Source organism: Macaca fascicularis, chromosome 10 (genome assembly GCF_037993035.2).
Source record: "Macaca fascicularis isolate 582-1 chromosome 10, T2T-MFA8v1.1".
NCBI classification, from domain to species: domain Eukaryota; kingdom Metazoa; phylum Chordata; class Mammalia; order Primates; family Cercopithecidae; genus Macaca; species Macaca fascicularis.
Window position 1 is genome coordinate 74,294,636 of NC_088384.1, and position 27,579 is coordinate 74,322,214.

General features: G+C 37.3%; 1 protein-coding gene and 1 long non-coding RNA gene across 15 annotated transcripts in view; one reads left to right on the forward strand and one right to left on the reverse strand.

Moving 5' to 3' along the window:
• Window positions 1-27,579, forward strand: part of LOC123567108 (uncharacterized) — a 238,287-nt gene that overhangs the window by 111,803 nt on the left and 98,905 nt on the right. The window lies entirely within an intron of this gene.
• Window positions 1-27,579, reverse strand: part of SPTLC3 (serine palmitoyltransferase long chain base subunit 3) — a 179,177-nt gene that overhangs the window by 100,531 nt on the left and 51,067 nt on the right. For all 4 annotated transcript variants that reach the window (XM_065522754.2, XM_045362497.3, XM_005568338.5 and 1 more), the window contains 2 exons: window positions 10,457-10,611; window positions 8,363-8,511 (listed from right to left, as the gene is read on the reverse strand). In XM_065522754.2, coding sequence (XP_065378826.1) covers window positions 8,363-8,511; window positions 10,457-10,611 — 304 coding nt within the window. The remainder of the gene's footprint in view (window positions 1-8,362; window positions 8,512-10,456; window positions 10,612-27,579) is intronic.

The following is a 27,579-nucleotide window of genomic DNA, read 5'->3' on the forward strand; positions in this document are numbered from 1 at the left end:
TTCATTTTTCTCCTCCCAAACAATTCTTCCGAGAGTCCCATTCTCCCGAAACATACTCTTACAAGAAAATTAACAGGCTTGAGAGAAATGCAATAAAATCTCATTAATCAGAATCTATAATAATTTGGTTTGAGAGGAATTGGCACTATTCATGAAGAAAGGTTTTGCTGTGTCCATTATCTAATTGGAGTGGGGATGTTTATTGCTAATTTAATCAAATCCACTGCTTGAAAATGTGTTTATTACATTGATTTACATAAAAATAAGTTAATTAAAATTTCTTTTTAAAAGAAAGTTAAGATCTTTACTTGGTAGCAATTTTTTAGAAACTGCTCATTCTTAAGGCAACTTAAAAGGCCAAAATAATATATTTATTTAAAATATACTTTAGACATTTTGCATATTTGGGGTGGTCCCTTCTTCAAAAGCTCAGGTTAAAAAACTACACTTCTTAGACCTAGCTACAAATCTTTGAAAAAGAAACACAGAAAGAGCCTTGATAATTTAAATAAAATGATAGCAGATAATTTGTTAGGAAGATAAATGGTTGGGAGGAGGGGTTTACAAATTTGCTAATGATTAAGAACAATATGCTGGACATCCTATAGTTCACAACCTATAGTTCAGCAATGTATAGCCAATTATTAACCAATGTTATTTCTGTATATCAGTGACAATTCCCATGAGTCAGCCCACTCCTTGTTCCTCTTTGCCTTTGAAAACCTGTTGGTGGCAAAGGTGGGAGGAAGCACTTCCCAAGGCAACTTGGAAGTGTGTCCTGGGAAGCTGTCCTCAACTTCGGGCCAAATGAACTCTCTATATTAATTTCGCCTCAGTTTCTTTCTTTAGGTCGACAGGAGAAACTAGGATTTGAGTTTCAAGCAACTTAATCCCAGAGCTTTTGTTCTTGACCATGGTGCTAAAGAACTTCATTATAATTTCAAATGACTAAATAATATTATGCTAAACAAATCCACCAAATACATTTAATCAATTTCTGAATGTTAGAAACTACTTGTTTCCCTAACTTTATCATTATTAGTCTCACTGCAATGATTATTCTTGAACATACTTATTTCGAGTTTAAGTACTTATTCATGTTTTTAAAGACAAAATTTCTCAAAATAGAGTTACAAAGTTAAATGGCTCCTTTTGATGCCTTTTCAAATTGCTCTCTAATTTACTTTATCAATGGTATATGAGAGTGCTCTTTTCTTCACTCCTTTGAAACTACTGGGTATTATTATTTTTTAACTTTTGTCAATTAGGGAAAAAGGATACCTCAATGTCTTAATCATTCTTTGATTATTAATAGTCATATATATAATACGTATATGGCTAATGAGTCTATGGAAAATATTCTGCCCCATTAATAATCAAAGAATGATTAAGACATGGGGATACCATTATATATATGTAATGGTATCTTATATATATCATAAATGCCTGTTTGTGTACTAGATCTACTTTTTAATGTTAAATTTTCACTGAACTATAATATACACACAGAAAAGGAAACAAATCATAAATATAGAGCTCTATAAATTTTCATAATGTGAACACACACACATGTAACTACATCAGGATAAAGAAAGGATTATGAACAGCCCTAGGAAGTCCCCCTGCGTCCCCTTCTGGTTCTCATCCACCTTCCTCTAAAGGTGAGTGCTATCCTATGCATTCCTGACAGAGGCAATGTTGCCCCAAAAGGGGCAAAAATTGGTTCTTGTGGGAGGGGTAATATCTTATTCTATGCAGGTATACCTACCCACTATATAAACAGATATTCTATCTATCTATTTATCTATCTAGATATATATAGATATAGACATACATATGTATATAACCTGCTCATAGGTTTTATATACAAACATTTCATAGGGGTGATGTGATAATGACAAAAGGGTTTAGAAATGTCACACTATCCTGGCTGTGCAGTTTTGCCTGGTTTTTTTTTTTTTTTTTTTTTTTTTTGAGACAGAGTTTCACTCGGTCGTCAGGCCGGAGGGCAATGGTGCGATCTTGGCTCACTGCAACCTCTGCCTCCTGGGTTCAAGGAACCCAATTTTCCTGCCTCGGACTCCCAAGTAGCTGGGGCTACAGGTGCATGCCACCACATCCAGCTAATTAGAGACGGGGTTTCACCATGCTGGCCAGGATGGTCTCCATCTCTTGACCTCATGATCCGCCTGCCTTGGCCTCCCAAAGTGTTGGAATTACAGGAGTGAGCCACCGCACCCGGCCAAGTTTTGCCTGTTTTGAACCTTATCAAAAACTTATCCTACTTCTTAAATTGGGATATTCTTTTTTTTGTTGGTTTGTGAGAGTCTTTAAGTGTTAAGAATATTAACATGTTGTCATATATATTGGGAATAACTTTTTCCAGTTGTGTTCTTTGGCTTTTATCTTTGTTAACCTTGTTTTCTACGTACAGAGGTTTAAATGTTTCATTTTGCTGAATCTTTTCCCTTCAGGTTTTTGTGAGTGTTTTCTCGGGTTCCCTGGGGCATTAGGACAAACTAAACTACTGTCAGAATCAGGCTTGAGAAGCCTGAAGGGCAAACAGCTGTGACAGGTGGTTGGGTTAGGAGCAGGCTGCCTCACCTCCAGCAGGGAAGAGTGCCTGCCCATTTTCCATGACCAGGGTGGCCCCTGTGGCACTGAGTCAGCTTGCAGGACCCCTCCCACCCAGAGGGCATTCTGCCAGGGTGAGGTGAAGTCACCTGGAAAAGATGGCAGGCCAACACAGGTTGTAGAACTGAGCAGGGTTTGGTCATAAGTGACAAACTAGAAAAGCATTGCGCACATCAAGAAAACTATAGTCTGACATTCCTAACAGGGTCCTCCCTGGGAACACACAGAGTGCATTTCATATTTGAATTGTCTCAGTAGTTTTATTTTGCTCATTTGATATTTTTCATCAATTCATTTATTCATTCACTCAATTATTTTGAAAGTTTTTGGTGGTGGTGGTGGTGGTTTTTGTATTTTCCATGTCAATCTCAAATGTATTTGCAATTTATCTAGGTGTAATTTACCTAGATGTAATATGTGAGGTGGGAATATAACTTCTTCCCTTACATGACCAACCAGTTATAACACTAATCATGAAATCATTGATCCTTTTCTCACCTGATCCGAAATACTCTTCTTATCACGTACAAATGAGAGTGCAATGTTGTATCTGTTTCTAGGCTTTTAGTTTCTACCCATCCACCTCTACCCTTCTTATTGAGCTTGTGTTCAATTTACATATTCGTTTGGGGAATAATTAATATAATCACAGTACTGAATTTTCCCCTTCAAGTATATGGTATTTCCGTTTTTTAAAAATGTCTTCTGTGAAGTCTTTTATAAAAGTTTTATAGTTTTCTTTCAATAGGTTCCAAACATTTTCAAAATAAGTGTATTCCCTAGGTGTTTGCTAATTTTGGTTATATTTAGTAGTAATATTATTTCCCTAGTATATTCTCTTACTGTTTATAGTTGATTATTAACTTTACTGTATGAATTAAAAATTGTTCTTTGTTGAATCTTTTTATGTCCAATAAATTTTTGATTACTTAAATATGTAAAGTGGAGGAAAATGGACCAAAACTCTGTTTTGAGTGGAGTGGAGAGGCATAGTGAGGGATGGGCTCACTGTCCTACTTGGTCAATTCCCCCTTTCTCTGGTAGCCCCAAGAACAGCCCCTCCACAAGTCTCACTTGCCCCCCACAGGTCAAAGCTTGAAACCCAGAAGGTGAAAAATAAACTCATCTACAGATAATGGCTGTTTTACCTCTTCCTTTGTTATATATATACTTCTTATTCTGTCGCACAATAGTCTTTCGATAAATATTCATTAACTTAAAGAATGAATAATGAATTAATTATACTGTTTAGTACTTCCAAAGGTTATTAAAAATGATAGTAAAACAGGCATCTTCATCTTTTTCTTGACTTTAAAATAAATACTTCTGGTATTTAACCAAGAATCATAGTACAGTCTCTTCAAGGTAGATATTTTTTTTCTATTCAGGAATTTCTTGTTTATATTCTATTTAAAATTTTAGAGAAATGGATAATGAACTTTATAAATGCTAGCAGCATCTGTGAAGATAATGAGTTTATTTCTTAGCTATTTCAATATTTTAAATGATCTCCTTATTGAAGTATTATTTTGATCCCTGAATAGAATTACTTGATTATGTTATTCTGTGATTTGAATGTACTGTTAGTCTTAATGCCAATTTTCATATATAATACATATATTATTACATTATTACTTACAAAATATATTTATATTTTCTTTTTATATATTTATAAAATATTATGTTACTTTGAAAAATATATAATAGTTTTATAAGTAATAATATTATTTATATTTTATATATAAAATATATAAAGTAATAGTAATTTATACTTTTCAGTTTATTAAATGCATGTTTGTTAGATTTGGAGATCAAGGTTATGCTACCTCAATGGTTGTCAAGTGTGGCTGCTTACCCGAATCGCCTGCGGTGACTTATTAAAAATACAGATGTTGGGCTTGGGGTGGTGGCTCCTCCCTATCATCCTAGTATTCTTGGGGCTGAGGCAGGAGGATCACTAGAAGCCAGGAGTTTGAGGTTACAGTAAGCTGTGATTACACCACTGCCATCCAGCCTGGGTAACAGAATGAAACTCTAACTCTTTAAATAAATAAAAAAAAAGTACAGACAGCTTGGCTCAATAGAAATTACTCTTTCAAATTCTTAAGTTTCTGTTTTTAACTTTAATAATTCAATACTTTTGCTTTTCCTTTGTTCTTTGCTATGTTGGTTGCCCAGTTTACTAGCTTTCATCTTTCCTGCTTAGTAAGGTAAGACTTACAGTTTCCTCTATCTACACAACTAGCTGCTTCCCATAATCTTATACCTGTTAGTTTGTTATTAATTTTTAGCTTTATTTCACAGGATTCGAGAACGTGACTCATGTAGGTTCTACTTTTTAGAATTTCATGTGATTTTCTTTGTGGCGTAATATATAGTAGATTTTTATGAAAATTCAATGAGGATTTAAAAAGGTGAGGTATAGTGGTAATATGTTTTAAGGTTTAGCATTCAATAGATAACTATTAAATTAACAATTAATCATTAACGATTACATTGTTAATGTCTTCTATATCATTTATTTATTTATTTTTGGCTTCTTACTTTATTACTTTATAAGTAATTAACCTAATTATTACTTTATAAGTAATAATAATACCATTTCTATTTTATATATAAAATGTATAAAGTTATAATAATTTATACTTTTCCCTTTTTAAAATGCATTTTTGTCAGATTTGGAGATCAAGGTTATGCTAGCTCAATGGTTGTCAACTGTGGGAGACACTTTATAGTCTCCTATTGCCATATCATTTTTTTGTTTTTTGTTGCTTCATTTAAGTGGAATGTAAATTGACCCATAAAGTAGCCCAAGCCTCCCTTACTTTTGTATTCCACTATTTTTTAGTTCTACTCTAAAATAAGCAGTAGTATATAATTTCACATCTTGAAAACAGCATTTACACTTCTGTACAGATGTGTCTGGAAATATATCATTTCAAGTTGTATTTTGGGTCTCGGTTTTAACATTTATAGGTACAGGTTTGGCAAACAATCTTCCTCCACGAACCTTCCTTCTGGGCTCTTCCTTTGCTGCTCCTTCTACTAACGCCACCACCCTTTTGAGCCCCTTTGGTGGTTGCAGCAGGGAGTGGGCACTAGGTACCTGGTGGGACCTATCTTTCTATTTTTCACCCTTTGAAATAATTTTAACTTAATATTGTATATTTTAAAATTACAGCACATAGTTGAGTTTAGGTTTTTGGCCAAATCTCAGTCTTTTTCTTTTGATAGACAAATCTCTTCTAGGTACATTTTTTTGTGTGTGAAAATAATATCTGTTATTTATGTTTTAAGTGATTGCTTGTTATTTCCTTTTCTGTCTTTCCTTTTTTGTTACATGGATTTTATTTTCCTTTTCCCCCTGGAATATTGAAAACTATTTCTAAAATCTCTGAGGAGTTATTTTTTAGTGATTAAATGTTCATAAACTTGTAGGTTCTCAAGAACCTATTTTGGTTTCTAAAAATTGTTGAACTTTTAGCTTTCTAATTTTCGTTGTTAACCCATTTGTACTGTTAAATATTCTGTTAAGACACGTTTTCCAAAAGTTACCTATATTCCTTAGAATAAATGGCTTTCAGAATTGTGCTACTCCTAATTCTTGCATGCCATGTTAAGATTATTATTAATGTTGCAGATACTTTAAATATCCCCTCTTTATTTATTCATTTCCTGACTGACTGCTTATATTCATGTTTCAGTCATTCTATTTGCCTAAAATTAGCGTGGGTGGCTTCTCTTTGAGTCTTTCACTATTTACTTGAAAAATGTTAAAGTCCTTTTCTTAGAACTTGACATGGAGAGCTAAATGAAATGGAGAAATATTAAAAACTGGGCGATTCAGAAGGGTGAGTAGGTGGAGAAAGAACTTGGTCTGAGTGCAGTACCAAATGGGACCTTCATTTCTGCCTAGTTTCTTAGGGTTTGCTAAACCTGCAGAGTCGGGGACGCATGTTCCATATCTGGCTTCCCCTGTAAGTGAACATTGGCTGTATCAAGCAGCTTTCCTTCCGTCTCTACCGCCTGCGTAGGGAGTGTGCTGTCTCTTTGAGTTGGGGGGTTGTTGTCAGGAATGTGTCTTCTGCCTGGTCGTCAACAACCCTGGTATTGGGTGTCACCAGCACCAGAGGAAATATCTCAAATGGTTACTGACCCTGTGCTCCTTATGGCTAGGGGTACTCCTTCAGTCTCTGCCCCATCTCCAAATGGGGCATCACAGGTGACCCAGTTTTTCTAAGCGGAGTAAAACCTCCCATTTTCATCTCCACCCTGTTAACATCTCCAGCCCTTATGCCTCAAAATGAAGATAAGTAAGATTTTTTTTTTTTTTGAAACGGAGTCCCGCTCTTTCGCCCAGGCTGGAGTGCAGTGGCCGGATCTCAGCTCACTGCAAGCTCCGCCTCCCGGGTTTACGCCATTCTCCTGCCTCAGCCTCCCGAGTAGCTGGGACTACAGGCGCCCGCCACCTCGCCCGGCTAGTTTTTTGTGTTTTTTTGGTAGAGACGGGGTTTCACCGTGTTAGCCAGGATGGTCTCGATCTCCTGACCTCGTGATCCGCCCGTCTCGGCCTCCCAAAGTGCTGGGATTACAGGCTTGAGCCACCGCGCCCGGCCAGTAAGATTTTTTTAAAGAAATCTGTTCACCCACTATTAACTCTAGAGCTTTAGCCAATTAATGTTGGGATAAAAAGGTACCTACTTTGTTCAATGTGAATTATTTGTTGCACAAGTCTAAATAATTAAATTGTTTATAAAACTCTCTGCTAACTGGTTATCTAAGAGGGACATGTGGTTCATAATTCATTAACATGATAGTAAATCTCTTTTTAGTCACATTTGCCTCCAATTCTTAGACAGACCCAACCGACCTGGTGAACCTTGCATGTGTCACTGGGAGGGAGAAGTGCTGTGGTAGAGAAAGCTGAGCTAGACCGGGAATTAGGTTGGTTATTTACCTTCCTTAAGTACATCACCTAGGTGCCATGATCTCAGATTCTTCCCCCAGAAGATGAGAATAACACCACCTGTGCTGCCTACACAGGTGTTTTTTTTGTTTTGTTTTGTTTTGTTTTTTGTTTTTTTGAATAAATGAACGTTCTCCCTCTCTCTCCCTCTCTCTATCCTCATGCCAAGAATTGAAAAGCACTACGTAAGAGCAAGCAAGCATTATTCTTTCTTCCTGAATTGAAGAGGAGTGGGTTTCCTTCTCACAGATGTTACTCCTTTGAGTAAAAGAAAAACATTTTAGCTAAAAGGAAAATAAAAAGGCAGTCTGCTCCTCTGCTCCACCTGGTCGATTCATTCATTTGTTCAATGCAACTTTACACAAGTCCAACCCTTCTTCTCACAAAGTTTATGTTTTAGGAGCAGAGACAGGCCATATACGAATACAAATACAAGATCATTTTAACCAGTGATGAGCATCATTAAGAAAAGTGGAAGAAAGGGTGGAAAAGGACCAGCTAGAGGAGGCACAGTGTTGCTATTTTAGATAATATGGGGAGGAAATATCTATTTTTTTCTATTCTGGAGAATTGAAACATGTAATTGATAAACTGCCTGGCAACAGTCTAATGCTTGAAATTTCCCAAAATGTATCTTTTTCTTTCTGTATTGCATGACACGTTTTTAAGGCACACCGTCCAAATATGATCTAGATTTGAGAGGCAGACACAAGGAATCTGAGACCTAACAGGAAAAAATTTCAAAACAGTGAGTGTACATACCCATTTCATGCCTGGTGCTGGCCACGCCTGTGCCATACACCTCTAAAACATCCTTTATTGTCCTCATAGACTCATCATACTTGGCTGCAAGACCAAGGAAGTTATAGGAGCCCATGTTGATGACATCTTTGATGACTCTTCCAGTAAACCTGCAGGGAAACATGTAAATGAGCACACAATCCTTTCCCCAGGGTTATGCATGATTCAAAAAATCCCTGATGGAAGGTTTGGGTTCCTATGAAGAAAAAGAGAATGAGGTGACCAAGGAGATGACAGCTCAGATCCATGAGGTAGAATAGAACTGGCAAGAGGTGGTTCAGTCTGTCCTAGAGGTTGGTTTCCCTCAGAGGATCCAGACCCCCTCAGCCAGTGCCAGACCCAGAAGAGGGTTCTTCAGTCCCTGGAAGCTGGAAAAGGATGAACAGCCAAGTAGCTTCCAGCTCACAGCAGCCCTCCAACTTGGACCTGCCACAGCTCCAGGACTTGACTGGATGGAGACAGGACAATCTCTGATATTCATTGGTCATCAGGATATACCAGGAGTTGGTAACATCCACTCAGGTACCACACCTCCCTGGATGATCCAAGATGAAGGATACATCTCTGGGAACCAACAAAGAGGACGGTTCTATAAAGAATTTATTAAAGAAAAGGAAAAAGTTGAAGAAACTTTCCCCAAGCTGAGTTGGGGCCAACTTTGATCACAGCTCCAGGACCAGTGCAAGCTGACTGCCCTCTTTGGACCGCGTTTGGAATAATGGATACTGCTGGCAGTTCAAGCATCAACTCAGAACTGAAGCTGCAGCCGTGAATAAGCAGTCACATTTAAAAAAAAACAAAAAACAAAAAAAAAAAGCTAATCATTCCCAGATTCTCTACCAACTACCATGAGGCTAAAAGCAAAATCAGCAAACTCCTACCCACTATTATTCCTTCCACCAAGTTCATTATCATCGTCTTTCTTAGGAAACAAATATACCCATTCATTTGATTTAATAAAGTCTTATTTTTCAAATGTAAAAAAAAAAAAAAATTATCCTAGTGCTGGAGAGGCCTTAGGTCTGGCTCAAATCATGTATTTTCTTTCTTATTAACTTGCACTGTTGTTACCATAAAGAAAAAAAAAAAAGAAAACCTTGTCATTTGAAGCAATTTGGATAGAACTGTAGGCCTTTATATTAAATGAAATAAGCAAGGCACGGAAGTCAAATATCACATTTTTTAAATCTATAACATGGGAGCTAAAAAGGCATATCCCATGAAGGGAGAGTAGATTGGTTGTTACCAGAGGCTAGAAAAGGTAGGGAGGAGGGGGAGAAGTTGACTAACAGGTACAAAGATACGGTTTGAGAGAAGAAATAAAACTCAGATCAGTAGGGTGACTGTGGTTTATAAAATAATGTATGGTCTATTTTAAAATAGCTATAAGAAAATAATTTAAATGATTCTGTCATAAAAAAAACAAATATTTAAGATGATGGATGCCCCAAGTACACTGATTTGATCTTTACAGTTTATATGAATGTATTAAATTATTATATGTACTCCAAAATAATGTACATCTATTATGCATCAAAAAAGTTGTTACCAAAAAATGGTTTTCCCTAAGAGAAAGGTAAACCCATGATGAAGTTGGGCAGAGCGTTGGAGAAAGACATCTTGAGCCATGGATTGTTACTTAGCCCTGATTTTCCTTGGGCACTTATTTCCATGACACTTATGCTCTGGTTTAAATTCCAGCAAGAGCCTTCTAACGGAACGAGAACCATGGTCATCACTGTCTCATTCAGCTAGAAGTAGGAGAGTAGAATTTGTCAATAAATCTGAAAGGGGTCTTCCTGACTGGCTTGGTGTGTTCTGCACCTTCTGACACAGGTCTTAGGTTAATTACAATCCAAAAAGTCACTCTGGCAGCTGCTTAATTACTTTACTGTGCTTTCTTCCCCTGGCATCAGGAGGGCTTGCAAAGGCATAAATGATACAAAACCAACGGCTTCCATGCCTTGTTTTTTTCAGATTTGTCATCTAGTGCCCATGCTAGGATTTCCTTGAAAGGATTTTCTTTTCCCGAAGCCCCCCAAGTGGTGCGCTCACCTAAATGTCCAGTTATAGTCATCCGACACCCTCTCCATCACGTCAAACAGAGCCCCTGGGGCACTGCAGATGGGCCGGTTCCAGTTGTCTCTGATTCGCATGTAAAGGTTTCGTGTATAAAAATTTTCAAAGTCTTGATACAGTGGTACAAAATCCTGTTAGAACAAAGGTAGAAGGTTATTTTTGGTTCTTTGCTTTCTGGATTTCACTTACAACTGAAGAAGAGAAGAAGATCTGGAAGAGCTATGGAAATGATACATCTAACAGATACATTTTGAGCAAAGGTCAGTAGGTGAGGGAAGTAAATCTGTGAGGCCAAAGAATATGCCTTTTAGTGGGGGAATGGAAACATGTGATGAATAGGGGTAACAAAGATGTCAGTGCAATACAAGCACGAGAGCAAGTGGTGACAACAAATCCCAGCCGTTTCTCTAAGGGTAACACAGGTGTCTATGTCCAAAGCAGTTTCGTTGGAAAAAAATGGTTGAGATGATCATGTGTTTTCAACTTTTTTGAACATGAATATATCCACTCACTGTGTTTTTAGAAGTTGGGATGAACTTGAACTGTTGGACCTGCTGGCAAAACTGCTGTTGGGGGGTGGCTGGCTGTTACATGGTCCAGGGCTTGGAAACTGATCAGTGGAGCTCGTGGAGGCAGCAGGCCTCTCTCACAGCTGAGGTAACAACACTGAGTTGCTGTATAAAGTGTAATCCATGACTAAAGAGTTCTGCAATCTAGCTGAGGCTTAAAGCAAGACATGTCTAATGTTATCATTTGACTCTTAATAGTTCCCTCTTCCAGTTTGGAAAAAAAAGTACAGCTCATTGCCGGCCCTCATTTAATTTTGCATAAACATGCTCTTTGAGGCTGAAGCAAATCTGACTGATTTTCAATGTGAAAATAAAATATAAAAACTGTTCTTGGAGTTAGTTCTAAATGGAACTAACATCAGAATCATCTGCATCAGAATAATCTATTTAGGAAAAATCAGATTCATCAAATGAATTGTTGGCCAATAGCTGTTCAAGAATGATGCTAACATCACACATAGGAGTGCTACGTTTTCTAGGATTTGACATTTTCTGTGAGCTAGAGATAAATTATGTAAGTGGAATTACCATTACTAAAAAAAGAATGCTATAAACAGAATGATGTCTTTTGTTTTCAAAGTTGATATACTGGAGCAATGAGAAAATGATACAAGTGAGATATTAATAGTTCATGGCAAAGTTTTCTTAGGATAAATGCTGCAGACTCAAGATTCTCCTGCAAGTAGCCTTGGAGCAAACAGGAAGAAAGTTAATCCAAGGCAGAAAATGCAATAACTGTGGTCTAAGCCAAGCACTTTGGACATTCGTGGGATTAGAGTAGGAGGGAGAGTCCCACCTTCTTCGAGGAATCAGGGAAGCTTTATGTAGGAGAGTCCCTGGTGATGGACATCAGGGCAGAATGAGATTGTTATGGGCAGGGATGCTTGGGGAGTTCTCAGGAGAGTGGGTTTGTATGCTGGGAACGTGGAGTGCATTTGGGAAGAATTAATAAGAATAAAATATAACACGTATGCTGTCACTCTTTGCTCAGAACTTACAATGGCTCCGACCTCACTCCTGATTTGACGTCCTGACTCATATGGCTTTAGGTTACCTTTCTGACCCCATCCCCTAATGACTCCCTACAGAGTGGGTGAGGCTGCAATGTCAGCTGGGCACAGACAGTGGGAACTTGAGCACCCGAAGCATTTGCAGGAAGAGCTCATCATTTATCCTGCAGGTAATGAGGAGTCACTGAATAATTGGGAGTGAGCGTTCTCATTCTCCCTCCTATGCTCTTGGAGCACTTGGCTCTCCTTTCCGTTATTAAATGGAGCTGATTTCCTGAAGGAACAAGGAAACCATGGGGAGTGCCTTTGTGGATGACCTTCTTATGCTACTGCTTTGCCCACTCATTCTCTGCGCTGGTTCATTGCAGAAGATAATATAGAGAATAGGCAGGTTTTGATGGCAGATGGCTACACCCAAGCCACAGACTGTTCCATCACTTCATCCTTTGGTCTTTGGTGACAATAGCATCATTTATTGGGGGAAAAACTATAGTTTTTTTTTTGTAGGAAAGAGTGTTCGTAAGCATATACTGTCTGAATTTGAAGGATGGTTGGGCAATTCTACATTTAGAAGTCTCACCTTGAATGCATTTTCTTTAAGTAGCTGTGATGTAGGTTTTGTTAAAATTTAAAGCTCCAAGTTTCTGATAATCAATTATACTCTTTATATGTCTTTCTCACAGGGAAAGACACATATTTTTGAGGCTACAAGATTATATAATTCTAGAAAACTCATTCTCAAACTATTTCTTCTTTGATTCAATACATTTTTTCAGACTGTTTACTGCTTTGTGAATTATTCTATATCCCCAAATGTTGTTTCTCTATTTATAATTTTAAAAGCCTTATTTGAAATGATAAGCTGTAAACTCTTTCTATCACGAGAAAAGAGAGAAGTAGGTGTGTAAGTACTACTTCCGGACTAAGAAGAGAATTATAATTTTAGGTTTTATGAGAAATCTTACCCAAAATAAAGTAGCAGTTGGTTTTGGAGAGAAGGAGACAAGAACCAAAATATTCTGTCTATAAAATTAAAATTAATTTCAGATTTGGAACCACAAGATGCACAGGGCACCAGGGCTAGAGGCGCCACTACAATCACAGAGCAGGGGTCCCCAACCCCTGGGCTGCAGACAAGTACTAGTCTGTGGCCTGTTAATCGCACAGCAGGAGGTGAGCAGCGGGTGAGTGAGAATTACCACCTGAGCTCCGAGCTCTACCTCCTGTCAAATCAGCAGTGGCATGAGACTCTCCTAGGAGTGCAAACCCTATTGTGAACTACGCATGCAAGGGGTCTAGGTTATGTGATCCTTATGGGAATCTAATGCCTAATGATCTGAGGTGGAACAGTTTCATCCTGAAACTATACCCCTTCACCCCACCTGGCTTTTTGTGGAAAACATTGTCTTCCTCAAAACCAGTTCCTGGTGCCAAAAAGATTGGCGACTGCCGTTTTAGAGCTCAAACACCCACTCGACCCATGAGGAGAATCAGGCCCAGAAAGGTGCGTGACTTGAACTCTGGTCGGCCTCGGATCTCACCCACTCCCCTAGACAGAGACTTCAGAGTAATTTCGGTCATACCTAGCTTCCCTCCAAAACACCACTGATGACAAAAACCCTGACCCATGATATGGAAAACTAGGGCCAGTAGGTTGCCAGACTATATATAGTAGCAGTGTCCTTTAGTCATAGGGAACTTGGCGTTGGCTTAAAAAAACAGCCCATGGCTTCCCAGCCCATGCCACGTGTGGATGCATTGTCATGGCCACCTAAGAGAAGGTCAGAAAATACTTCATCCTGTCTAACCTCTCTGCCTCCTGACTCAGGGATTCAGAATTTGTACCTATGTAGAAATGGGCAGCTGTCTCTTCACTGAGATAAATGCTTTGAGAGCAAGACACAGGGATTCTAATATATTCTGTGGGGTCAGAAAAGGCTTCCTTCTAGGGAATAATCTTCATGCTCAATAGAAATTTTATAAATTAAGTACTTGCAACTCCCCTGCAAAAAGGAAGTGCTAGTTTTTGTTTTTTTTTTTAAAGTACTCAGAGTTATTTCTTTGTGCATGACATAAACATTAACCCAGATCCGATATACAAGGTCAGTAACGTACATGTTTCTGAGAGGGCCAATTGAGTTCAGAGGCCTACTTAGAATTAAAGATCTGATAGGTGAATGAATTGACTTGCTTTTGGGCGTGGCCCTCTTCTTCTCCCCACCTGCGAGGTTTCCTGTCTGGGTGTATTTCCACTCCACCCCATTCCTTTAAACAGCCAGGAGCTTTCTTCAGGAGCAGCCAACACCTTCCAAAGGTCAATGTCCTCTAGTCTCAGAAAAGCTTCCCACAGCATTTTAACTAAACCAGAAAATGAAGCCTGACTTGATATTTCAAAAACAAAAGCATTGCAATAGGATGTATCTTTATTTATCTGTAGACTTAATTTGTCGTTTGCCTTACCATCTTTATTTTGCTTTCTGAACAAATGGCTAGATGTGATAGAAAATACCAGGCCATAAGGACACAATCATTTTGGAGAACGGAGTGTAGTAAGAGGTGAGTTAAATCTAAAAAGACCCACAAAATAGTATTATGTCTTCTGCAATGTCATAATCTTTATTTTTCAACCTTTATATTTGTACTATAATTTATAATTTTCCAAGTGTTATAGATATTTCTATCAAATTTTTATAGATAAGTTGATGGAAAGTCAGAAAACTTGATTGGACAAAATAGAAATTATTAATATTTCCAGTTCCCAAACCATGCTCCTTCCAATAAACCCTGCTACAAGGCTTTATGCTTGTACGAAAGTGAAAAGAGTATATCCATAGCTCATTGTTAAAACTATTATCAAATTTGGAAGCATATCTCTTGTAGGGTGAGAAAGAATCTTTATCAAACACAAAGTTATTCATTTGTATCTATATTGGCACTTCAGTTCTCACTGAACACTGTATTTTATATAATTGTCCTTTTGAGAGCCAGCTGTTTCTAAGGCAGAACTTGGGATAATAACAAAATACGCTTATATTTTCCTTTGTATTGGTAAAGGTAACTGTATTTACAGTAGTTCTTCGAAGTATAAGAACCTAACATAAAGATGGCTAAATTTAATTTTTATTCTTAAAGAATTAGAGATATTGACTAAAGATGGCATACTCAGTACTTGTATGAATCCTACCACTCTTCTAAAAGTTCCATGTAAATAACAATAAAAAATAGATACTTAAGAAACAAAATAAAGTTATAAATGCCTAGAAAGAGCATCAAGAGTGTCATCAATGCATCAGAAATGCAGAAGAATCACAAAGACAGACATAAGTAAGATTTGATCACTGGGGAAATTAAACCACAGGAAACCATGGGTCCAAATATTTGCGGAGAAGACTGGCATGGATGTAAGCTAATAAAGGCAGCTTCAAGTTGAGAGTGCAGAACTATAACAAGCTGACATTCAAGGTGAGGATACATCCCTTCATCTTCTTCCTATTGGGCTAATAAATAAGAAGCGAAAATATTCGCCACAGGACAAAGCTCTGTGGTGGGCAACAAGAAGTAGAGGGAAGAGCAATGCCCCATTGTAGAGAAATGGAGAGCCCACATAACAAGAAGACAATCTATTGGCCCTGGAAACTCATCCTGTTCCACTTCTACAGTCACTCAAATAGGTGAACATGAAAAAAAAATATATATATGTAGAAGTGACATTTTTATATAAACATAGGAGAACATCGTGCCCATTTAAAGGATAAACAGTTCAAAAAATAATGACCAAAACAAAATGGCAAATTAATAAGCTAGAATATTATATTGATGATTTTTTTCATAAGAGAGTGAAAAGAACAAAGAAAAGAAAATATAAAGGGAAAGTCAAGAGATATATATAGGGTAGATTCAGAAGAACAAACATCTCTCTAATAGACATGGCAAGATTGAAAGAAGGAAATTAAGGAGGAAAGGAAGAGAAGGAGGAGGGAAAGAAAGCAAAGTATAAGAAGGAAGAGAAGGGAGAAATTTCTAGAGATGAGGAAAGATTTGAATTTTAAGATATAAAGAGTTCATTAGGTACTTATTAAAGCAAATAAAGTTTCACACTTCATAAAAGAGAATAAAAATCAGATTGCTTAAAACTTGAACTTAAAATTCTGTACTCTTCCAAGTCAGCAACCAAATAAAAACAAATACACATATTTTTCAGTATATGCAAGGAGTCATAAGGTTAACACCCACAGGCATTTTCTGTAATAATTGAGAGTGTACTACCTAATTTTGAAATATACTACAAAGCTACAGTAATCAAAAGAGCATGGTACTGACATAGAAACAGACACTTAAGCCAATGGAACAGAATAGAGATACCAGGAATAAATTCATGCATCTACAGTAATGGATCTTCGACAAAGGCACCAAAAACACACACTGGGGAGAGTCCTTTCAATACACGGTGTTGGAAAAATTGGATATACATATGCAGAATAATGAAATTGGATTCTTTTCTCATACTATATACAAAAATGCACTCAAAATGGATTAAATACTTAAATGTAAGACCTGAAACTGTAACACGATTAGAGAGAAACTTAGGGAAAAATCTTGACATTGATCTGGGCAGTGAAGTTTTTGCTATGATCTCAAAACACAGGCAACAAAAACAAAACAAAACAAAACAAAAAACCAAAAAATGGAATTGCATCAAACTAAAAAGCTTCTGCACAACAAAGGAAATCATAAACAGAGTGAAGAGGCAACCTACAGAATGGGAGAAAATATTTGCAAACCATACGTCTGGTAAGGTGTTATTACCCAGAATATATAAGGAATCCAAACAACTCAGTAGCAAAACAAACAAACAAACAAACAAAAACTTGATTAAAAAATGGGCAAGAGACCCAAACAGATATTTCTCAAAAAAGACATACAAATGACCAACAGGCATATATAAAAAAATGTTAGCATCACAAATCATCAGGGAAATTCAAATGAAAACCACAATGAGAAATCACCTCATACCTGTGAGAATGGATGTTATTAAAAAGACAACAGATAACAAGTGTTGGCAAGGATGTGGAGAAAAGAGAACTCTTGTTCACTGATGGTGGGAAGGTAAATTGATGAAGCCATTATGAAAAACAATATGGAGGTTCCAAAAAAATTTAAAAATAGAACTACCATATGATCTAGCAATCTCACTTCTTGGTGTATATCCAAAATAAATGACATCACTATCTCCAAGCGATATTTGCACTCCTGTGTTTATTGCAGCATTACTCACAATAGACAAGATATGTAAACAACCCAAGTGTCCATCATAGATGAATGGATAAAGAAATATGGTATATATACACAATGGAATACTATTCAGGCTTAAAAGAGAAGGACATTTGCAACAACATGGATGCACCTGGAGGAGTTTATACTAAGGGAAATAAGAAAGACAAATACCATATGCTCTCACTTATGTGTGAAATCTAAAAACATTGAAATCATAGGAGCAGAGAGTAGAATGGTGGTTGCCAGGCCTGGGGACATGGTGAAAATAGGGTGGGGGGGATACTGGTCAAAGGGTACAAAGTTTCAATTATGTAGCATGAATAAGTTCTGGAGACCTAATGTACAGCATGGTGACTATAGTTAATAATATATTGTATACTTGAAATTATTAGGAAAGTAGATCCTAAATGTTCTCACCAAAAAAAGGAAGGAAGAAAAAAACTAACTGTGTGAAATGATGGATATGTTATTAGCTTGATAGTTATAATTATTTCAAAATGTATATGTATATCAAAGCACCATATTGTACACTGAATATTTATAATTTTAAAAAAGCTTGAATTTTTTTAAAAAAGAAGTAAAAAATGCATATATGTTAAAAGAAAAACAACTGTAATAAGTATAAAAGGAGAAATATTTGAAATAAAAAATAAAAATAAAAGAAGATATGAATGTAAAACATAAATATGGCAGGAATCAGTTTAAACATGTAATTACAGTATTATAATAGGTTGAACCATATGGAATTGCCAATGTTTGACTATTTTTAACCTATCAAAACAGTAATTTCATATGGTTTAAATAAGTGTTAATAGAATATATTATTAAAATACAACTTTTTTGTATTTCAATCTATTTGTTGCTTATAAGAGACATACATTTTCTGGAAATGCTGAAGATAAAAGAGAGATGCCTATTGAAGAGAAAAAAGGTACATAAATATTAATAGAAGGTAAACTAGAATATAAGGTAAAAAGCATAATAAAAGGAAAACATCCACCAAGAACTATTAGAGCCAAGGACTTTTATGTTTCTGATAGTTACACAGAAATACTTTAGGAAAAAAAAAAAAAAACCCTACCAAATTTACAATCACAGTGAAAGGCATTAACATACATTTATTTTTAAAAAATTCAGTAGAGAAAAAAGTAAGTTTACAGAAGTTAAATATGACAATTAATAAGTTTATTATAATAATAAATCTCAAAGATATTATATGTACAGTTTTTCATGTCACTCATGAAAAATTCCAAAAATTCCAATGCAACTATCTGAGAAACTGTGAAGGAGGGAATTTATTAAAGTGGTAGCATTTGAGGTTAGAATATAAAAATAACAATTGCTTTGCTATATGTTATCAATAGCTAACTGGGAGATGGTATGGGAAAAAGATAATATTCAAATGATGTCATGATTAAAAAATTGTGCTCAATAAGAGAAAATGGTAAGACTTTTATAAAGAAAATTATAAAATGTTACTAAAGAACATAAGAAATACATAAAGAAATGAAGAGACAGATTTCTGAACAGGAAGACTGCTATGAAGACATCAAATTTTCCAAAGATAACCTGTAGATTTAATGAAAATGGCCAGTTTTTTCCAAATTCTATACCTCACAAGCTAATTCTAAAGTACATACAGAAAGAAAATCTTAAAGAATTATCTAAAAACTTGTAGAGGTACCCAAATAATAGAAAAATAAGTCAACATTTCATATAAGTGAGTTATAAATGAACTATTTAATGGTGCTCTGTGGCTCACGCCTGGTCTGTACTCCCAGCACTTTTGAGAGACTGAGGCAGGCGGATCTCTTGAGGTCAGGAGTCTGAGACTAGCCTGACCAAGATGGTGAAACCTCCTCTGTACTAAAATAGAAAAATTAGCCGTGCGCGGTTGCGCATGCCTGTAATTGCAGCTACTTGGGGGATTGAGGCAGGAGAATTGTTCCAACCCAGGAGCCAAGATCGCGCCCCTGCACTCCAGCCTGGGCGACAGAGCAAGACTTCGTCTAAAAAAAAAAAAAAAAAAAAAAAAAAAAAAAAAAAAAAAAAGAAAGAAAGAAAGAAAAAAAGAAAAGGAGAAAGAAAAAAAGAGAACTATTTAATTAATGATATTGGGGAAATTATTAGAAATATCTTTTAAAAAATTGGGCAGTGTGGTGGCTCACGCCTGTAATCCCAACTACTCGGACGGCTGAGGCAGGAGAATCGCTTGAACCCAGAAGGCAGAGGTTGCAGTGAGCCAAGATCGTGCCACTGCACTCCAGCCTGGGCAAAAAAGCAAGACTCCATCCAAAAAAAAAAAAAAAAGAAAAAAAAGAAAGAAAAGAAAAGAACTATTTAATTAATGATATTGGGGAAATTATTAGAAATATCTTTTAAAAAATTGGTCAGGTGCAGTGGCTCATGCCTGTAATCCCAGCATTTTGGGAGGCCGAGGGGGGCGGATCACTTGAGGCCAGGAGTTCAAAACCAGTCAGGTCAACATGGAGAAACCCCATCTCTACTAAACATACAAAAATTAAGTGAGTGTGGTGGTGGGTGCCTGTAATCCCAGCTACTCTGGTGACTGAGGCACTAGAATCATTTGAACCTGGGAGGCGAAAGTTTGTAGTGAGCTGACACCACGCCACTGTCCTCCAGCCTGGGAGACAGTGACACTCTGTCTCAAAAAAAAAAAAATAAATAAATAAAAAAATAAAAAATAGTCCTTTACCTCACACAGCACATAGAAATAAACTAGATGGATGAATAGATTTATACACTAGATGTTTAAAATAAACAGCCCAAATCACAAAAGTTCTGAATGAAACTATAGGAAAATTTTATGAACATGACTAACACCCCTCCCCAAAGAGAGAGAAAAGAAAACTAACTTCAAAACGAATAACAACAATGAAAACATAAATATTTCCTATATATGACTGAAACATGTATTTGCGGCTAAATAGAAGGCAAATAAAGTTAAGAGCCAAGAAACAGAACTGGAGAAATATTTAAAATATATTTAATGGAAAAATTATTGATATAAGAGCATATAGAAAGAGTTCCTCTAAATCAATTTTCAAAAAGTTTAATACAATTATGAGCAAAAGATAGGAACAGCCAGTCTGAGAATAGTTGTGTAAATAACTAAAAAGTATATTTAAAGAAGTGCAGTTATGATATTAATCAGGAAAATGCAAATTAAGACAAAAATAAATAATGTTCAGCCATCAGATTAGCAAAACACTTTTTAAATATTGATAATAATCAACCTACCAAGTGCTGGCAAGGAAGCATGCATTGTTGGATACTGTTCACTGGAGTTGGTCTAGGCAAGCATTTTTGAAAGGCAAATTGGCAGTATGTCTCAGAAGTTAAAATGTGCATGCCTTGGACTCAGAAAGCCACTTCTAGGAATTATCCTAGAATAAATGCACATACTGATCATGGACAAGTTATTTGTGAAAATAAAAATGGTAATAAGTATATTATGGTGTACCCACGTATGGAGTAACATGGAATATTATGGAATATCATGCAGCTATTAAAAGGAATGAAGTAGTTCTGTATTGGCATATAAATATCTTCAGAGACAGAGTTAGGGAAAAAAAACAAGTCACACAACAAGATGTATGATGTGATCCCATGAAGGACAGAGTAAGTACACATGAACGTAAGTGTAATTGAGTGCACAGAAGAGACAGGAAAAATGCGTGCACAAAGATAAAATAATGCTTGCTTTTGTGCATTATTTCCATAATAAAAAGGAAAAAGAAGAAAACAGAAGTTTAAGAAGTGACTTTCCATTAGGGCTTGTCTTAACCCACTCATTCACAGACTGGCTTTGTGCAAGTGATGTGAGTGTGTAAATATATATGTTTCTACATTATGCAAATAAAAATATACATCTTATACATATATATATGTTTCTACATTATGCAAATAAAAATATACATCTTATACATATCTATATCTATATCTCTACAAATAGATGTTGGTCTATCTTGAGTATTCACTGTGTGAGACTATGATCTGATTCTACCAGTGATTTTATTTAGCAAAATATTTCTTGGCCTTTGGTATTTTGGGGTTGCTTTCTTAGCCTATGGCACATGCTCTGCCAGATACAATTGTGGACAACTTTCTCCCCTTCTTGCTTTTTAGCCGGAAGATATTTAGATCCAAGCCTGGTGGGGCAGATGGGGTATTGTGCTGGCCAGTGATTCTGGCTGCAGTTAAAGCTATTGGTTTCCTGGTGATCGCTGAGTCAAAGAGTGAGCGATGTGGGTACCCGAGGGAGGGGCATTCCAGGCAGAGGGCTATGTAAGTGGAAATTACCTGAGGCAGGCACATGTGGGTAGTGCCTGAGGAAGAGCAAGGAGGTCCTAGTGTCTGAAGCAGTGCTTGGGAGTGAAGAGGAAGAGAAGGGATGAAGTTAGAGACATAAGAGAGGCTATGTTCTGCAGAGCCTCTAGCAACTTGACTTGGAGGGAGACGGGAAGATATTAAAGGGTTCTCGCCAGACATGTGCTGTGACCTGACTTAGGATTTAAACATCACAATTAATGTTTAGTTGTGTAAACATTAATTTTACACAATTAATGTTTAAATTACACATTACACAATGCTTGTTAGTTGAGAAGAGACTATTGGGTTTAAGGGTAGAAGCAGGGTACATCTAAGGTAAGAGGAGATGGTGGTTTGAACAAAGCTTGTAGCAGCAGGGGTGGTAAGAAGTAGTGTGATAACAAATCCAGTGTATTTGGAACATAGAACTGACAGTACTGGCCTACAGAATTGACTTTGGGTGCAAAGGAAAGAGCTGAGTCAAAGCTCTTTGACTTGGAGGTTTTGTCCAGAGCACCTGGACTGGTGGAGTTGTCATTTACTTACCGGGCGATTGTGAAAAGCACAGGTTTGGAGGGGAAACTCAACCCACAGTTTTGGATGTGTCAAGGCTGAATGACTGCTGATGACTGTTAGCTAGTGCACAGGTGGCCTCGACAGGAACCCAGACACCTGCCCCACAGTGACAGGTGGAAGGCCAAGTATATGAGCACAGTAGCAGGTAGGTGGTGGAGACAGCAGGTGGATGTGCTGACCTTTTTCTATTTTCTCAATGAAATAAGAAGTGTGAGACAAAGTAACAAATGTTGGAAGCTGCTTTTTCCTCATTTCTGCTTGCCTGCATAATTTCACAAGGCCCCTGACTCTGTGATGATGTGCAGCTTTCTAGAAAGATGCTTCGAAGACAAAACAAGATAGAGTGTATGGCCCCCCACATCTCTTCCCCGAGTCACTGTATTCCTCAAAAGATAAATTACTTCAGAATGTCTATTATTAAAAAGCCAAAACAATAACAGATGTTGGCAAGATTGTGGAGAAAGAAGGATGCTTATACACTGTTGGTGGGAATGTAAATTAGTACAACTTCTATGGAAAACAATATGGAGATTTCTCAAAGAACTAAAAATAGAATTACCATTTGATCCAGCAATCCCACTATTGGGTATTTACTCAAAGGAAAAGGAATTATTATATCAGAAAGATATGTATTTATTGTAGCACTATTGACAACAGCAAAGATATGAAATCAACCGAACAGTCCATCAACAGATGATTGGATAAAGAAAATGTGGTGTGTGTATACACACACACACACACACAATGGAATACTATTCAGCCATAAAAAAGAATGAAATCATGCTTTTTGCAGCAACAGGGATGCAATTGTAGGCCATTATCTTAAGTGAAACAATTCAGACACAGAAAGTCAAATACTACATGTTCTCACTTCTGAGTGGGAGCTAAATAATGTATACACATGGATGTAGAGAGTAAAATAAGAGACACCGGAGAGTTGGAAGGGTGGGAGGGTGGGAGGAGGTCAAGGAATCAGAAATTACTTAATGGATACAATGCACATTATTCAGGTGATGGTTATACAAAAAACCCATACTTCACCACTACACAATATATCTACATAACAAACCTGCACTCTCCCCCCTTAAATTCATACAAATAAAAAAATATAAATTTAAAAAATAAATTAAGTGGGACGCCAGAAAAATAAATACATAAATAAATAAATAATTAACTTCAGTTCTTGCCTTTTCCTACACATAAGATAATGTCTGATGGGATTAGTGGTTATGCTTCTGTAAACTATAATCAGATATACTCTTGCACCCAAACTTAGATGCGATTTTGCATATACTGAATCTTTACTACCTGTATATAAACTGTGAACTGAAATGCTGCATTGGAGCAGTCTGAGAGAACCTCTCTAAAGGGCTACTCTGAGGCTCTAGGCTTCAGTCTATAGTCCTCAGGAAGACTGCTAAATAAAACTCACTTTAATTCTTTAAAACCTTACTTTTTTTTTTCTGTAGTTGACTGAAGCAAGATTATTAGTTGAAAGGAGGTACAAGAAGTGTTGCAGGTTTGAGGGGAAAGGGGAAAGTACAAAGTTGCCATTTAGAACAGTCAGTGATAGAGGTCCTAAGTAACAGTGTGATTGGCAGGCAGTACCAAGAGCTATGTTGAGGCTAGTGGCCCTGAATTTGAAGGGTGACCAGTCACCATGGGGGTGGGTATCAAGATGAGGCCGTTTCAAAGCCCATGGCATTTAAGATGGATAGAAGAAAGGAAAAGAGAACCTGAGAGAGAAAAGGAGAATGAAAAGATCTTAAAATCAAGGGATTGCAGGCTCCAGGGGTGGAGTTGGGGGTGGGGGTGGGGGTGGTAAAAGAGACATTGGAGGCAGTACTGGAGAGAAAAAGCTAGTAATGACGAATGCGTGGGGCAGAACAGCTCATTCCAATGTGCAGCCAAGGTTGTAAAGCATTGATCTGGTATTATCAGCTGTTGATCTGTAACAGTTAACTGCCAAAGCCTACCACAATAAAGTACAGATGGGCTGAGACCATCTTTCCTGTAAGGGATAGTAGGAGAGCTGTGCATGTGAAAGGGGATAGACACCTGGAGGTTTCAAGTGATGGCGCTGCCTGCATCTGAATGCAGGTGGTAGCCGAATTTCAGGTTGAGAATCTTTAGAATAGCAGCGCTTCTCAAACTTTAATGTGTATCTGTATCACCTGAGGATCACGATAAACTAAAGATGCTGGACTGGGTCTGAGAGTTCTAGCAAGCTCTCAGGTGATACTAGCGACGTAACCGTGAAACAGCGAAAGAACTAACAACAAATTCCATTTTTGTTTAAGGAGCCTTTACCCATTCCTATGCATAGGCTAGGATAATTATAGAGCACTGAAATAAAACATAAAAACAGCGATCATGTAGTTTTTTGAAATTAACTCTGGGATTAAAGGGGAGATATGTAAACAACTATGTTTTGTTAAAGATTTATAGAAGGGTTGTGACCTGGCCAAGACCAAAAAGTTCTCAACCTCCACAGACCGACCCTTGCTGGTGCCCAGACGTCTATGGTCTTTGGTCACCTCTTGATCACAGCCCCTTTGTCTTCCCTCTGCCCTTAACATAGAGACTGAAATTTGTTTTGACGGTTGGTTCTTTGGGACATTAGTTTACCATCTTCTTGGTTTGCTGGGTCTTCGAAATAAGGTCACCTTCCTTGCTCCAACTCCATGTCTCAACTTATTGGCTGTCATGTGATGAGCAGAATGAATTTGGACTCGGTTACAGAAGGATCAACATGTCGTCTCAGACTAGCAGCATTGGCTTCACCTGGGAACTTGTTTATAGCTACAGAATCTTGGCCCCACCCAAAACTATTGAAGAAGAATCTGCATTTTAACATGATTTCCCCAGATAATTTGTGGGCATGGTTTGAGAAGCAGTGCTCTGAAACACTGATTTGCAATTTTATATGTGGATGAGAATCACTTGGGAAGTTAGTTTGACCAGCCCTTCGCTCTGCCCCACTTCCCACTAGTCAGGTTGCATCACAAACCAATTAAATCAGGGTATTTGTGAGTAAAGCCTAGGTATTTGTATCTTTTAAAGGTTCTCAGTGATTCCAATGGGTAGCTAAGTCTGCAAAACACTGGTCTAATATTTCGATCCCATAAGTTGCATACTTATTAATCTATTATGTTCCTAGAGATACCCCAATGAAGCTTTGAGTTTGGATCCAAGCAGGTCCATACAGGAAGACCAGTGCCCGGGCTGTCTGTTTTGGACAAGACCATATCTCATACCCAGTGACCTTAATGGACCTCACCCTTCAGAAGAAAGTTTCTCTGGGCTAATCCTGTTATTGTATCAGGATGCAAAATAACAAATTATAATTTATCCAAACATTTAGGTATTTGTCCTAAAATTTTCTACAGCTACAGCTTGCTGAACCTGTTTTGTTTTAGGCGGGAGTAAAAATCTCTGAATATGGGCCAGAAATGTCTGTGATTTACTTGTATTGGTACTAGGAACTATCTGGATTTAATGTGAACACAGAGTTTGTATTGGGTCCTAGGAACTATCTGGATTTTATGTGAACACAGAATTATAATTGGTGCCATGTTATTGGGTTTTGCAGAACTTGTTTGATGTTGGGACCATAACAACTTGAGAAATGCGGACCTGTACAGTTGGCTGCACTTGAAGTATTTTCTAAGCCTCTGATGATGCTTGACATTAATTGATTATATTTGCTGACATTCTCTTCTGGATTTTGCAAAGTTGGACTGTTATATCATTGAAAAAATAAATTAGGGACTTTTGAGAATTTGTGGTTCAACTCTAAAGTTGTCTTTTATTAAAACAAAGAGATATTCTTGGCCCAAAACTGAAGAGTCAAATTTAAGCAAAATATTTAAACTCTGCATCTTGTCCTTTTTGTTAGGATCTACTGATTGTTAGTGCAGTCTAACTCGAGCTTTTTAGTGCTGTCTTGGAAGGAGATTTTAATTTTTCTATTCTTCTCAGTTAATACTCAAGTGATTCAGATAAAGAGGATGATCAGAACCTTTATGTTTGGGAGCCAATTTCAGAATATTTGAGCTAGAAATAAAAAGATGGAGAAATTAAATAGAGATAAGTTTGGGCAACACGTTAACTTGAATGGAAGGCTGTATGAGACAAGTCATCATAAGAGAAAGAAAATGGTGAAAATGGATTAATAAATTCTTATATTTGATTAAGAAAAGGGAAGAAGAGTAAATGAGTAACGGTGAATATAAGAACATTCATTCATGATCTTTTAAAAAATCATAATTGTTATTTTCCACTATCACTTCATGAATGCATTCTCTCTTCTGGTGTCATTTTCCTCATGGCTGGCTTGTTATGTGGGGCAGTGTATTCTGCACTCCCAGTGACCAACTTTTAGAATAGAATAATGCTCATTTCTGCTGAAAAGAATGAAATGTCACTGGAAATAGGATGTTCCATGATTTGAGCAAGATAATTAAAAATGTGCATCAGACAGCTTATTTACAGAAAGCAAAGATACTATCAGACATATGGGACTGGGGATGGTATTAAAAGATTAAAGGGGGCCAGGTACTGTGGCTCATGCCTGTAATCCCAGCACTTTGGGAGGCTGAGGCAGGCGGATCATAGGGTCACGAGTTCAAGACCAGTCTGGCCAACATAGTGAAACCCTGTCTCTACTAAAAATACAAAAATTAGCCAGGCATGGTGTTGCATGCCTGTAGTCCCAGCTACTCGAAAGGCTGAGGCAGGAGGATCACTTGAACCTGGGAGGTGGAGGTTGCAATGAGCCGAGATTGCACCACTGTACTCTATCCTGTTTGACAGAGTGAGACTCTGTCTCAAAAACAAACAAACAAACAAACAAACAAAAAAAACAAAAAAAAAAGAAAAAGAAAAAGAAGAAAATTAAAGGATGGACTGGGTGCAGTGGCACTTTGGGAGGCCAAAGTGGATGGATCACTTGAGGTCTGGAGTTTGAGACCAGCATAGGCAACATGGCAAAACCCTATCTTTACCAAAAATACAAAAAAATTAGCCAGGTGTGGTGGCACGTGCCTATGGTCCCAGTCACTTGGGAAGCTGAGGTGGGAGGATCACTTGAGCCCAGGAGGTGGAGGTTTGCAGTGAGCTGAGATTGCATCACTCTGCCTGGGTGACAGAGTGAGACTCCGTCTCAAAAAAAAAAAATAAAATAAAAATAAATTTAAAGGGTCAGTCTATAGATAGGGTTGGGAAATCAAGTCCCATCAGAAAGATAGTGACTGCAGTTAATTAGAACCTGTCACTCTGAAATGCTAGAAGTCTCTAAAGGGGCACAAATGGAACAAATAATAAAAGGTATGCCATG